This window comes from Macaca nemestrina, chromosome 16 (assembly GCF_043159975.1).
Source record: "Macaca nemestrina isolate mMacNem1 chromosome 16, mMacNem.hap1, whole genome shotgun sequence".
Taxonomy (NCBI): domain Eukaryota; kingdom Metazoa; phylum Chordata; class Mammalia; order Primates; family Cercopithecidae; genus Macaca; species Macaca nemestrina.
Window position 1 is genome coordinate 12,354,257 of NC_092140.1, and position 14,731 is coordinate 12,368,987.

The 14,731-nt window shown below is 36.6% G+C and overlaps 1 protein-coding gene across 4 annotated transcripts in view; it reads left to right on the forward strand.

The window, feature by feature from the left end:
* Positions 1-14,731, forward strand: part of LOC105478008 (sodium leak channel, non-selective) — a 369,785-nt gene that overhangs the window by 16,090 nt on the left and 338,964 nt on the right. For all 4 annotated transcript variants that reach the window (XM_071081072.1, XM_071081074.1, XM_071081073.1 and 1 more), the window contains exons 2-3: positions 1,881-2,027; positions 5,610-5,792. In XM_071081072.1, the coding sequence (XP_070937173.1) occupies positions 1,881-2,027; positions 5,610-5,792 (330 nt within the window). The remainder of the gene's footprint in view (positions 1-1,880; positions 2,028-5,609; positions 5,793-14,731) is intronic.

The window sequence follows — 14,731 nt, forward strand, 5'->3', positions numbered from 1 at the left end:
GTAATTTATAAAGGAAAGAAGTTTAATTGACTCCATTCTGCATGGCTGGGGAGGCTTCAGGAAACTTACAATCATGGTGGAAGACACCTTCTTCACAAGGCAGCAGGAGAGAGAAAGAGTGTGTGAAGTAGGAACTGTCAAACACTTACAAAACCCATCAGATCTTGTGAGAACTCACTCACTTTCATGAGAACAGCATGGGGGAAACCGCCGCTGTAATTCAACCCCTCTCTCCACACGTGGGGATCGTAGGGATTATAATTCAAGATGAAATTTGGTGGGGGACACAGCCAACCCATATCAGGAGAGTTAGGCAGAGATACCTGACCAGGTAGATAAAGGAGCACGTAATGATGGAGGTAGGTGCTCAATACAGGCAGATTTGGAGCTGCTTTGTTCTGAGTTTCTGTATTTTATTCTCTTTTCCAGTGAAAACTGCATCTGCACACACACACACACACACACACACACACACACACGCACACACACTGCAAACATGTTCTTGTTCTTTTTGAACTCCAGTGAGGACTAAGTGGCACCCATTGTCCTTAGTTAGGTTTCTTTCTCTAGATCCATGGAGCACCAGATAGGAGAGCCAGTGAACCCGCCTGATGTTAAAACTGCAGGGCTACGTTTTCGTTTTCCTGGCTCGGCACAGCTGTGCACTGCCTGAAGCGCTCTTCTTCTCTGTTACCTGCCTTGAGAAATTCTCTTAATAGTCCTCAGCTTCAGCATGGTCAACTCTAAACCCCTTACGCGTTGTAGTCAAACAGAGCTTATTTTAAATTTCAAGTTTGCTTGGATGGCCTTGGACAAGTTATTACCTGCCTTGAGGCTGGCTTCTCTCGTGCATGTATAAGAAGATGAGATTTTTTTTTTAATTTTTTGGTTAGGGCTGTTGTAAAGATCAAATAAAATATAATTGCTAAGTATCCCAAACATAGTATATATCCGTAGCCATTAGTTCCTCACCTTCCTTTAAGACTCAATCCAAGTGCTAATCAAATGGGAAGTCTCACAGTCCACTCAGGGATCTTCAGGTACCACCTGCCTTTATAACAGTTCTTCTCACATTGTATTGCACTTACTTGCTATTTGAGTCCTGAGGACTGACATACAATAACCCCCTTCAATTGACTGCTGAGTTGTGGAAGGCGATAGCAATGGCCACAGGGAGGTGATGTCTGTCACAGGATGTAGATGTTTCAGAATTGTGGAAATTTAAGCAGTAAGCAGGCATCTCATCTCCCACCTCAATGTAATTTCATGAAAAATTTACTTCAGAGTAGCTGGAAGAATTTAGATAATTACCGCATTCATTTAAAAAAATCTCCATTTAGAGGAGGTTCTTCTCCCATTCTTTCTGGCCTCACTCCCCTCTGGGGAGGACAAAATTGGGAAATCAACTTGGGACTACTGTTGGAAGTAAGAGACGTCTGTGAATGTCATGTTAAATTAACACTGGGGAAATCATGGGGAAGATCTGTGCGTTTCGTCTGTATTAGTCAGCAGTGTTCTAGCACAGAGCACCTGTATGTGGAGACAGCTTTAGGTATAAGAGCATAGATCTAAAAAGATTTTCCCAATAATATGTCTGCCCTAAGAAGCAAACCATTTTACTCTGTCTATTCTAAATCACTAGCCTCTAAACTGCTTATGAAGTGCATAAAATAATCTATTGCATTGGGAGAAAAAAATCAAGCTTCTATTGGTATTAATTTTGTCTCATCCTTTTAAGTTTCTATTTTCATGTGTTCATTATACACTATGGAATAGAACACATGTATGCCTTACAAATACATAGATCTATGTGGGGAACTCAATTTTTTGATGAGAGGAAAGATGGTTTAGATGACAAATACAACTTTTCCTTTTCCCAGACTGTGGTTTTGTGCTTGCTCACCAAAGCTAACCTCAGCATGCTCAAAAGGAAGCAGAGTTCCAGGGTGGAAGCCCAGCCAGTCACTGACTTTGGTCCTGATGAGTCTCTGTCGGACAACGCTGACATCCTCTGGATTAACAAACCAGTAAGTTTCTTCTTTGAGTATGGAGAAGCGTAAGTGGATGTAAGAGAAATTTGATTGACAAATGCAAATATCATGTAGCTTTGGCTTCAAAATGTCTGAGCTGCAGTAGAATATGGATGAGGTTCAGAGTCTGGAAGTAGAGAACAATCCAATGAAATAGTGAGATGCCGCTATGAGTTACTCACATGGGAAGATGCACTGGGTGGTCCGATCCCCTCCCCTCCCCTCTCCACACTGCACACTGTCCTCAGAGTCATGCGGTGTGGTGATGATACCACTTCTCAGGCTGATCCGAATCTGAGGTCCATGATGAGCAACCTGTTCTTAACGAACTTCCTTTACTTGTTGTCAACATGCCTGAATCCATGAGACAATAAGCACATGTTTGGAATTAAAGGTCTCCTTCTGATTTGCAAGTTTTGAGTAAAAGGTCAATTAGATAATGGCTAGTATCTCTGAAGAATTTGTCACCTTCGCTGCCTAATTAAGTTGATGAGGATTTGAGAGGAAGAACTGCTAGGCTAGGCACCACTGTATGCCAGAAAGCATAGCAACCAGAGCTAAATCTGACAGGCACGCATGTCTATGAGTGTTGAAAACTCAGCTCTGCAAAACCGAGCAGGATCAACTTCTTACTCATCTCATGGTTGGTGCTGAAGTAACAAAAGGAAATGACCTGTTGCCTCTTGCAGTGCTTGTCTTTCCCCTAACCGTGATACACACAGGATCTGCTTGGACTCTTTGCTGTCCTTCCCAATCTGTCTCCCTCTAATCTGCCCTCCAGATTCCTTCCCCAGCCTGCTCACATTTGTTTACCTATTTCTATTTTTATTCACATCACCCTTCTGCTTTATAATCATGGAAACATCTGTATTACCTTCATTACAAATTAAAATCTGTTAGTATGACATTCCTGCTTCTTTTCATTCAGGACCTAACCTGTCCAGTAACTGCTCCTTTCCCATGTCAGCACAACATCCACTCAAGCCCCATCAGCAGACTCCTACTCCTCTAGGCTCTCTGGCTTGTTCACACTGCTTTCCTTTGCTCGTACTGCTCTCTGGCCCCAGTGACCCTTTCCCGGCTCCTCTGATGAGTCAAATCCTCCTCATCCATTAGGACTGGCTGAGATGTCACCCCTGGCATCCTCCTCTGAAAGGCTTATTTCCACCACAGACGGAATGAACTTCTCTTCTCTTTCCACTTAGCTTGTTTTATATTTGTATATAAATATAATGTTATCTATAAATAACTGTATATTTTATATACATCATATGTGTATATTTACATTATATACATTGTAGATCATGTATATATAATACATATATTTATGGCTCTATTGTCTTATGTATATATACATGTTATATGCACATACATATAAACATATAACAGGTTAGATATCACATATATACACATTACATATACACATATATGTGTTAACACTATGCATATTACCTATACATATAATTTTCATGTGTGTATAACATATATACTTGTTATATATGCATATGTGTTAGATGCATGTAAGATATACATATATGTATACATGCATATAACATGTATGTGTAATATGTGCATGTGTTATATACATGAGACAATATACATAATATATGTATATTATGTCTTATCTAGAACATGTTTTATAATGTTGTATAATATAACATGTTTTTGCCTCTTGCAGTGCTTGTCTTTCCCCTAACCATGATACATGCAGGATCTGCATGGACTCTTTGTTTTCCTTCCCAGTCTGTCTTTCTCTAACCTGCCCTCCAGACTACATGTATTTACATGTATGTGTATATACACATAACGTATTATATACATACATATAACATGCTATGTGTATATACACACATTTTTATATATATAATACATTCAAAGGTGTTTTACTTCTTGGACTGCAAAATAGGAGTCAGAAGTGTGTTGCTTCCATGTTTTGTTTCCTGCACCCAGCATTCTGACACATAGTAGGCCTTTGTTCACGCTTAGAGGATTGAATGGAATAGAGAATGAAGCGCCCCTAACTCTTTCTTAGCGTCCACCTTATTACAGAACTTTCTGCGAAGTTATGAAGAAGGTAGTATCAAAGATGTAGCCTTGGAGGCACTTACTAAAATTACTAATGCTTCATTAAAATTCTGTCTTTAAACTAAAAACTGGTTTGTTGTTGAAGAACCTATATTTGGAAGCTCTTTTGTGTAATTAGATTCTTTACGTTGAAAGTCCAGATGGGGCTAAATTCACACACCGATGTTTATTGAAGTGCTTCCAAATTGCATGAAAGATACATCAACCCTTAAAGTAAATTGAATCATCAGTGGCTTGTGTGTTATGGAATTAGCAGCATAATATCTTCATGCAAATATTATAACCGTCAGATAAATATTGTAACCCACTCATCAGCTGCAAGTGTCTGAGTCTCCTGAAAGTTCTGACAGTCTTTTCTGTTTTTCATCTTGAGTGTTTGCTAGTATACATAGCTGCAGAATCCGTCTACCACAAACCTAAATTTTTTTCAGAGAGTATAATATCAAAGAATTATCATGATTTCATATAGGTCCAAGATAGTCAATAAAAACATATTTGGATTACGTTTAAGAATTGTGTACTAACTGATTAACTGGTGATACTAATTGTGTGGGTTTAGCATGGAGATGCAGTTAAGTATTTTTTTAACCCTAGATATTAGTTTTTGTAATAAAATATTGAGTATGAGTGATTGTATGTCCTGTACATATATTCGTGTAAACACAAACATACTTATCTTTAATTCTTTCTTCTTATTTTGGGGTTAAAGAAAATCTTCAGATAGCAGACATGCCTCTAGTGTTGCACAGAAAGTTATTTTATGGAATTTTGAAAGATGTATGGGCTAAATTTGTATAAAATATGTTCTCCAAAATAAAGAGAAAAATCTATTCATTATTTTGTTAAATGTAGGATGAGACCAGATTTTTAAAAAGTTTCTTTGTATTTTTATACAAAGACATTATACATAAGATACAAATAGAAAGGAAATTCTAAATATGGGATATGTTATGTATCAATTCATTTAAAAAGCATTTCTGATCTACTATGATAGGCCCTTGTGCGAGATGTTAGGGAAGTTACAGTAAATATAGTATGACCCCTAATTCTAGATACTTATAGTACAAAAATGAAAAAAAAAATAATGGCACATCAAGTTCCTATGTGACTAAATTACAAACACATATTTTAATTGAACCAGAATCTTCCTATATTGTAGTCCGATGCCAGGAGGTTATCAGATGTTTTGGGGAGCCTGATCAGGTTCCATCTAGGCTTTGGGTCTTTGTGATGTATGACCCCAGAAATGCCCCCACCTTTCTATCTTAATGTGTTTATGTGGAAAATAGGTGGCTTGAGAATTAAATGATATAAAAACATGTGAAAGTATTTTAGCACATTATATGCACTTAGATGTTAGTTTTCTTCTTCTTCAACTCCGTATTAGTGACCTATTTTAACTTCAGTATTATATTTTCCACTTAGTGTGGTTCATAATACAAGTTTGAGATTTCAGTTATGGCGCCATGTAATAACTCTGGACCATCATTGCAGTGGGTTCACTCTTTGCTGCGCATCTGTGCCATCATCAGCGTCATTTCTGTTTGTATGAATACGCCAATGACCTTCGAGCACTATCCTCCACTTCAGTATGTGACCTTCACTTTGGATACATTATTGATGTTTCTCTACACAGCAGAGATGATAGCAAAAATGCACATCCGGGGCATTGTCAAGGTAAGCGTTCCCATGTCATTTAAACTAAGAACCTAAATGCATCGCAAATCTTAATCCGTTTATCATATTTGCATGTTCATTTCAGTAAAACAAAACATCATTTTATCTTATACATATTGAAGACCTTTTTAAAAAGGCGTAACTCCAGAGATTGGGAGAAATTGTTGCATGGGACATTTTAAAAGTTAAATAAATTTTATGAGACACAAAGTCTTGGAATATCTTGGAAGGAACAGATGGTTTGACTAATAGCTGTGTGAAGTCCAGAGTAGGGTTATTCATGCCACCTAGAGCTGAGCCCGCGACCCAGCATAGGGTCTGGCCCAGAGAAGCACCTTATTTTTTGTTGACTTATGGAGTGCAGCATCAGAGTCACATGGTAGAGTTAGAGCATGATAATATTGTAGCAGGATGTCATTTGCTTGATGTGTTTTGAAGATCGAAAGGGAAAAAAAAAAAAAAAGGACATGAGACGGTAAAAATTTCTGGGACCAAAAGGAAAATAATATGTCATGTGAAATAAGTAACAATTGGAAACAAAATAAATATAAAAATTTTTAATTGGAAAACAAAGGAAAAGAAAAAAAGAAAATTTCTGTCACTGGATGTCTTTTCCTTTTGTAGCACTGATCTTTACATAGGTTAAACATATGTAGATGATGCTGTCCCTAGAGTATTTAAAATTGTACTATTTGGGGAAACAGTAATAGCAGTGCAGATTTTAGGGTTTGGCAAATGACAGACGACTCAGATCCTAGTTCTTTCACTTACTGTTGTATCAGCATCTCAAGTTAGCTAATTTTGGTGGGAAAGTGTTTTATTTTGTACAAGGATTTTGAAAATCTACTGAGACAATGTAATGATCGGTCAATTTCATTGCTTCCCTTTTATACATAATTCATTGTGTGCCATCCTTGAAAGACAGAGATCACAGACAATGCATTACCAGGTTCATGTTTAACTTTTTATTGTGGACTTTAAAAAATTTACCCCAAAGTATATTACAGTTATAATGTGAATCCCTGTAACTAAACATCAACAATTATCAAATATTTAGCCAATTCTGTTTCATTTTAAAGCAAATCTGAGAAACCAAGTCATTTCAAAATCATTCCTTTTGTATTGATAACTGATAACATTTTCTTTTTTATATAACCACCATACCATTATCATATATAGCAATATTTTATATATGATAAAATATTTGTAATAAGACTTAGCAATAATTCCATAGTGTAGGCTAATCCGCAATCCATGTTCATATTTCCTGAATTGTCACAAATTTTTTTTAATAGTTGGTTTCTTCAAATCAAGACTCAGACATGGTTTACACAGTATATTTGATTGTTTTTGTTTTTGTTTTTGAGACGGAGTTTCGCTCTTGTTGCCCAGGCTGGAGTGCAATGGCACGATCTCGGCTCACTGCAACCTCTGCCTCCTGCATTCAAGCGATTCTCCTGCCTCAGCCTCCCGAGTAGCTGGGATGACAGGCCTGAGCCACCACACCTGGCTAATTTTGTATTTTCAGTAGAGATCGGGCTTCGCCATGTGGGTCTCGAACTCCCGACCTCAGGTGATCTGCCCGTCTCGCCCTCCCACTTATGTTTCTTAAGTCTCCTTTGAGTCTCTGTAAGTCCATTAAGTTTCAGCTTTTCACATCCTGCAAAAAAATTATCTTGGTCATTCATCCATTGGGAAACATGTGTCTTTTGTCTTGCGGAAGATTCTACATTTGAGATTTGGCTAATTGCTTCCAGATGGTGCCCTTTAATAGTTTCTGTGTACTCCATGTCCTCTGAACTGCTTTGTATTTTGACCAGCAATGCCCACAGGTGCTTCTTTCCCACGTGGTCACCGCAAAATATGTCAGACTTCTGGATATTTGCCAGTCGGAAGGGTGGGAAACGGTAATCCGCTGTAGTTTTAATTTGCATTTCCCTTTTGAGAGTGAGGTTAAGCAGGATTTTATGTCTCAAGAGCCATTTTTAAGTTACATTTTTTCAATCAAATTTTGGCCACTCTGTGTGTGTTAGAAGTATCAGCCCTTTGTGCTATAACTTGCAATTGTTTTTCCCAGTTTGCCTTTGTCATTGGCTTGGTTCGTGGTTATTTGTACCATACACAATTCTTATCCACATCATGGACAGACTTTCCATTGTCTGCATTTTATGTCATACAGGAGTGTTTTTTAGGTTTCCTCATATAGATTTTGCACATTCTTAGTTACATTTATGCTTTGGTATTTTATGTAATCATTTTGTTATCTGTATGAGGTCTTATCTTCCATTACCTATTCTAACTTGTTCTTTTAAATGAAGGCTGTTGGTTTCTATACATTAATATCATATTCTGCTACTTTACTAAATGTACTAGATTCTTGTATTAGTCATAATAGTTTTCCCACTAATTCTTTCGATGCTTCCATATCATCATATCATATGCAAATAAAGAAAGATTTGTCTTTTTCTTTCTAATTTTATGCCACAATTGCTTTTACTTACTGAAAGTAAAATAAATGAATTGACTAACACTGTCGGTAAAATTTTAATAGTAATAGAGGTAGTGAACATTTTTGTTTCATTTTGGTTTATCTAGAACACCTCTAGTGTTTCTTCATTAACTAGTTTGAAAAATTGGGGTTTGAAGTATGTATACATTATCAGATTAAGTGAATAAACATTAATTTCACATTTTGAGAGTTGTATCATGACTAGCTCTTTAATTTGTCAAATGATTATTTTTAATTTGTCAAATTACTATTTTTTCCTTAGTGCTTGTAATAGAAGAGATTTTTAAATATTGAGTTATCCTTCCATTCCTATAAAGAAAAATCCCTACTGGGTCAACATACATTTTTATTCTATTTTAATGTGCTGTTTTGTTATATATGTTTTATTTTCCTTGTTTTAAATTTGGTCTAATCTTTGCCAGGTTTTGATATTAGATTTTTCATGTCTATGTAGGTGGTGGGCATGTATGCATGCTATAAAATAGTCTGAGCACTCTTGAATTGTTTTCGCTTTAAAAAGTTTGGTATAAACCACCTGTGAAACCATCTGGTCCTGCTGCTTTTTTTGTGGGGCTTCCTTTGTGGTATTTCCTATTTCTTCTATGGAAATTAGCTGTTTTATTTTTAGTTTTATTTTATGTTGTTTTGTTTTGTTTTGTTTTTGAGACGGAGTATCGCTCTTGTCGCCCAGGCTGGAGTGCAGTGGCACAATCTCCTCTCACTGCAACCTCCGCCTCCTGGGTTCAAGCTATTCTCCTGCCTCAGCCTCCCAAGTAGTTGGGACTACAGGCACATGCCACTGTGCCAGGCAAATTTTTTGTATTTTTAGTAGAGATGGGGTTTCACCGTGTTGGCCAGGATGGTCTCGATCTCCTGACCTTGAGATCCACCCGCCTCGGCCTCCCAAAGTGCTGGGATTACAGGCGTAAGCCACCGTGCCAAGCCTGTGTGTTCATTTTTTAGTAGAGACAAGATCTGGCTCTGTTGCCCAGGCTGGAGTACAGTGGTGCAATCATAGCTCACTGCAACCTCCAACTCTTGGGCTCAAGAGATCCTCCCACCTCATCCTCCCATGCAGCTGGGACTACAGGTGTGTGCCACCATGTGTGGCTGATTTTTAAAACTTTTTTAAAAGAGAGGGTCTTGCTATGTTGCCCAGGCTGGTCTCCAACTCCTAGGCTCAAGCGATCCCCCCACCTTGGCCTCCCAAAGTGCTGGGATTACAGGTGCGAGTCACGGTGCTCAGTCAAAATTGTCTGTTTTGAACTTGCTTGGTCTACTGGGGTCTATTTGGTGAAGTATATTTTCTTAGGAAATTATCCCCTATTTATTTTGTTTAATTATTTGGTAACATAGATTTGTGTAAATAGCTTTTATTTCCTCTGATTAATATTTTCTCCTGATTTTGTATTTTTTTGTTATTTTGATTAGAGTTTTTTGTTATTAGGTTGGCTAGTAGTATTTTTTGTATGTTTTGTTTCATTTTATTTTACGTTAGCCAATTGGTTTACTCATTTTGTTGATTTTTTTTTTGAAGAAGAATCAGCTTAATTAATTAATATAACTTAATTAATTTTTGTTTTATATTTAGTAGTTTCCTTGTTTTATTTGGTTTACTTTGCTGGTCTGTTTCTAACTTTTCGAAGGCGTTTGTCTCACATTTTCATTTCTCGGGACTCTTAAATCTGCTGCTTCCTTGCCTTGTGGTTAAAATGTTAACCACAAGGATAATGTTAGCCAGCAGCATAAAATGTTACTGCTGAGAATGTTTTTACATTCTAAGTAACTTGATCTTTTCTCCTGAATATGGAAAGAGACTTTCCCTTTATTGGTAAAGTCAGTAGTGCTATGAGAATGTATGTTATCTTTTTGTTGACAGCTATGGATATATTTTCCTAGGTTCATCATGTGATATTTATTTATTTTATTTCATTATTCTTCAGGATTCCTTTGGTATTCTAATTACACCAGGATCTATGTTTTGGTCTTTGCTTTGTTTTCTTTCCATGTGTTTCTTTCCTGTTTTTATCTTTTCTACATTCTATTTCCCTTGCTTCACTCCCTATGCTGTCCTCTGACTCCTGCGTCCCCTGTATTTCACTCCTCTTTCTCAAATGCTTTTTTCATTTCTTTTTCGTCATTTCCCAAACAGTTTTTTTTTTCTTTTTAGTCTCCTATCATTTAGACATCATTTCTGTGCTTTCTTTCTAGTTTTGTTATACTTTTGGAGCTTCTCTTTGTTTAAATTTCTTTTGGTCATGTTGTCATATTCTATTATAGTCTTCATCTGCTTTGAGTGTTTATTTTCTATGTATATGTTTATGTATTATTTTATTTTTTTTTATTATTTTTTAAGACAGCGCCTCGCTCTGTCGCCCAGACTGGAGTGCAACGGCTTGATCTCGGCTCACTACAACCTCCGCCTCCCGGGTTCAAGCGATTCTCCTGCCTCAGCCTCCTGAGTACCTTAGATTACAGGCACGTGCCACCACACCCAGCTAATTTTTGTATTTTTAGTAGAGACAGAGTTTCACCATGTTGGCCAGGCTGGTCTCAGACTCCTGACCTCAGGTGATCCACCTGCCTTGGCCTCCCAAAGTGCTGGGATTATAGGCATGAGCCACTGTGCTCGGCCTATGTATTATTTCATTCCTCTTAGTCTACAATGTTTTCACAAGGGCCTCATCATGATCCGTCTGTTTGGTTGTTTTTCTCGTTGTTCACATGAAATGGGAGTTTTTCCTGCACATTGGGTAGAGTACCCTCTGCATACTGTCAGTACGAGGGGTCCCTTCACTGTTGTTAACCTGATGGGTAAACATGGAGCCTTTCCGTGTACCGACCATCATGTTCTGAGCTCTGGAATGCTGGCCCAATTATCGAATATTTCTTACCCGCTGGCCCCAGTGTCCCTGTTCTACTCAATTTCTCTTCTAAAGATGGGGCTGTGGTCTGGAAAGGAGTTTTTGTTGGGTGTACTTAGGAGTTTCTAATGTTCCATTGCCTCTGATCTTTCTGCAGTTCCTCAGGGACATCGGTAGTCATTTGTTGTTGTTTTATTCCTCTGTTTTACAACTAGTTTACATTTCTACAAATTTTGCCATTTATATTGAGGCTCACCTTCTGAGATATCTGCTCAGCATTCCACAAGTATTTATTAGTGATTTTGGGATTATAGAATTCTACTTGTTTGTGGAAGAGGTGGGCCTCCTCCATGGATTCAATGAACAGATTTCAAGATGATTCCAACATTGTCTGTATCTTCCACAATGTGGCTAGGCTAGTTTTTATAAGCACTAGGTTTAGATAAGCAGAGGTTCAGAAAACTGGGCCTGTCTCAGGAGGTCATGTTGGGAGAAAGTTGGTCTTGGGAGAATGCTAGCATCTCTTTTATTCAGTTGTAACTGTACTCCCCTGGACGTTGCCCAGCCCTAGCTCACATTCTGTGATTCACTAGAGGGCCGTGAATGGCCCTGTCACTTATGTGTATATTGGTTATCTGGGCCATGGCAACCTTTGCCCATGCATTGAAAGATCTGAATATTCTGGGTGAAGCATTTTGTGATTGAAATTGCCATATGTTGACTTCTTTAAGGTTCCATTTGAATGAAACAAATGAGTGACATTTTCCTAGAAGAAAGTTTTGTTTTTTAAGTTATTACACAAATTAAGACTTGGATTTCACATCACTCAAATGATAGTAGGCACCCTGCTAACTGCCACAGTCTAACGATAAAAAGAACAGAGGCATACTTAATACATAAATTATATACTCATTCCCAAGTGAACAGAGTAGTGAGAGAACATAAATTTTAATAATTTAAATGTTAGAAGTTGAAGCAATAGTTAAAACAGAAAAAAATAATTTAGGATCAAATTGTTTTCAAAATGCTGTAAATTAACCATTTCCAGTATTTTAACATTTTCATCAACATTTGGGTGATGAGCTATTTACTACAACAAAAAATTTTTATTTTCAATCTGTAAGAAATGAAATTTAAAATGAAAATCAAATATGGTTTTTCTGGTTTTCATTCAGAAGTAATTGAATCAAATACAACTGTAATGCAGATTTTAGTAATATTGCACTGTTAACATCTTGAAGTAGTCAGCTCAACTTCATAGCTCAGTAAAACTGATATTTTATGTTTAAATGCTTGCTAATGTTTTAGTTAAATATGAGGTCTGCCTATCCTGAACCAAGCTTTAAATGTATCAACTCACTGAATTTTTACCATCATGGCCTGTATTATTGTTAGAGGGTAATAATTATATCAGTAACTACTGTCATTTTCATGATATTAAATCTAAGCCACAGCTTTATCATTTTTGTACTGCAGACTTCGTCAAACATGCATGTCATAACAGATACAGCTCAAAGAGTATATTGGCCTTGATATTACGTTCTTATATTCAAAACTTAAGTTTTTAATTAGACTTTATTTTAGCAAAATGTCCTTTGTCACATTAAATGTATGTTGCTAATTTACATTTTATTAGCTTTGCATTTTTGTATTTGTAAATTTGTTTTGCTTTTACACTTACATGAGAAATGTGTACATATTGTAGATATTTAAGTTACATCATAATAAAAATACATCCGTCACATCGAGGCTCTATGATACCTTTTGGAGGACCTCTCTCTTATATTACTCAAGTTTGAGTTACTGTGCTTTCTTCAACTCTACCATAATTTTTTAAACTTTTGTTAAAACACCTGTCTGCTGTAAACCTTATCTTTTTTCATACTTTTTTTACCTTGATACATTTGCCAGTAGCACTGCAGTTTTCTCTCAATCTTTAGTCTCTTCACCCAGAGTAATTTGCAAATATGTGCTGTATTTTCTCGCTAACATTTAAGCTTGTATTTCTTCATACATAAATGGGAACGTTATGAATATACACGTTCTATTTTAATCTTCAGGTTACACTTTTCATAATAAGTTTTCATCCTGTTTGGAACAGAGTTGTGCAAATATGAAGTGTTTAATATTCACGGATTGCCAACTAAAATATTTCTAAGGAATAGTCAAATTTAGTTATTGAGTGAGCAGTACCTGTTAGCCGTGTGTTCTGGGTGGAAAAGTGTGTGTGAGTTAATGTGTACATATGCTAGTAATTTGGGGAATGCTAACCTGTTATTTTTTAAGGAGTCTTTTCCATGCATAAAACTATGTTAGTCCATAAGAAAACATTTATAGAAGCAGACCAATGTATTTTTGCCCAGCGTCATGCACAATTCTTTAAAATTATACCTAGCCAATTTTGGCAATGTTGTGGTATACCTAAGAGTCATACCTAATCATTAAAGTAGTGTTATCCAGTGATACCTAGTTTATAAAATTATGCACAACAAAGCAAACCCTGAAACTTTATTTTTCAATACAAATGTGTCGAAGCTGTGGCTTCCTAGTGTTGCCTACTAATTTTATTGACCTAGTCATTTGCCAAATATATATTAAAATAGGTATAAATATAAAATATTTAAGATATGAAAATGTTTAAAATATTTAAGGTATAAATATAACATAAGAAGGAGTTGTATTCTTAAACCCAAGTACAGTTTCCAAGTTTTCTTTTAATCATCCAGCAACCATTTATTGAACACTTGCAATGAGCTCATCTCTGCCCTTGGGGAAGAGAAACACACAAAACCAAGCAGAGCCCCTGTCCTCAGAGAAAGGTTCACTTTGTGGAACAGACTTAGCACATACAGGCACTCTTCATTTCCAACATCCAGTATATTTCTGCAAACATGCTGGATAGCATATTTTCAGAAAATAGGCACTTCTATTTCATTAATTTATATGGGAAAACTAATAATCTATTAGGGGAGCTCTGACCGATTTCTCCAAATATCACTACATCACCCTCTAATACCTGTGCAAGTCATATTTCTGCAAAATAAAAAGCATTTAAAACACCCCTTCCCCAATTATTTGCACTAATCAAACCACAGTAGATGTTTTATATGTGCCCAAAAGTAACAGGAATTTTCTGTTATTAAGTAAATTTAAAAAATACATTAAAGTACCATCCACCATATTTTATTGAATTGTTGATATCATCAATTGTAAAAAAAAAAAAAAAAAAGCATCACTTCACAGATTCACAGGTCTCTAAGAAATAATAAAGGCTTCTAATTATACTTTGACTGAAAGATGTAAGATTGTAATTGATGCATCAATTAGAAGATGCACCTGGACCCAGAAGTGTGCAACTGTGTTGGAGCACGGTAGAGTGTGTTTTAGAATTGATGAAATATGGTAAAATGGGCCTGGGTTGGTAAACTCAGTTTTTGGATCTCGTGAAAGGCTAGCCTTCAGGGGAAGGGTAGGAAAGAGGAAGGTAACAATGCACTAGCGTTAATAGTTAAGTAGGTAAACAGTGCTGGTACAAGATTAGACCCAAAAGGCGAACAACAGAGATA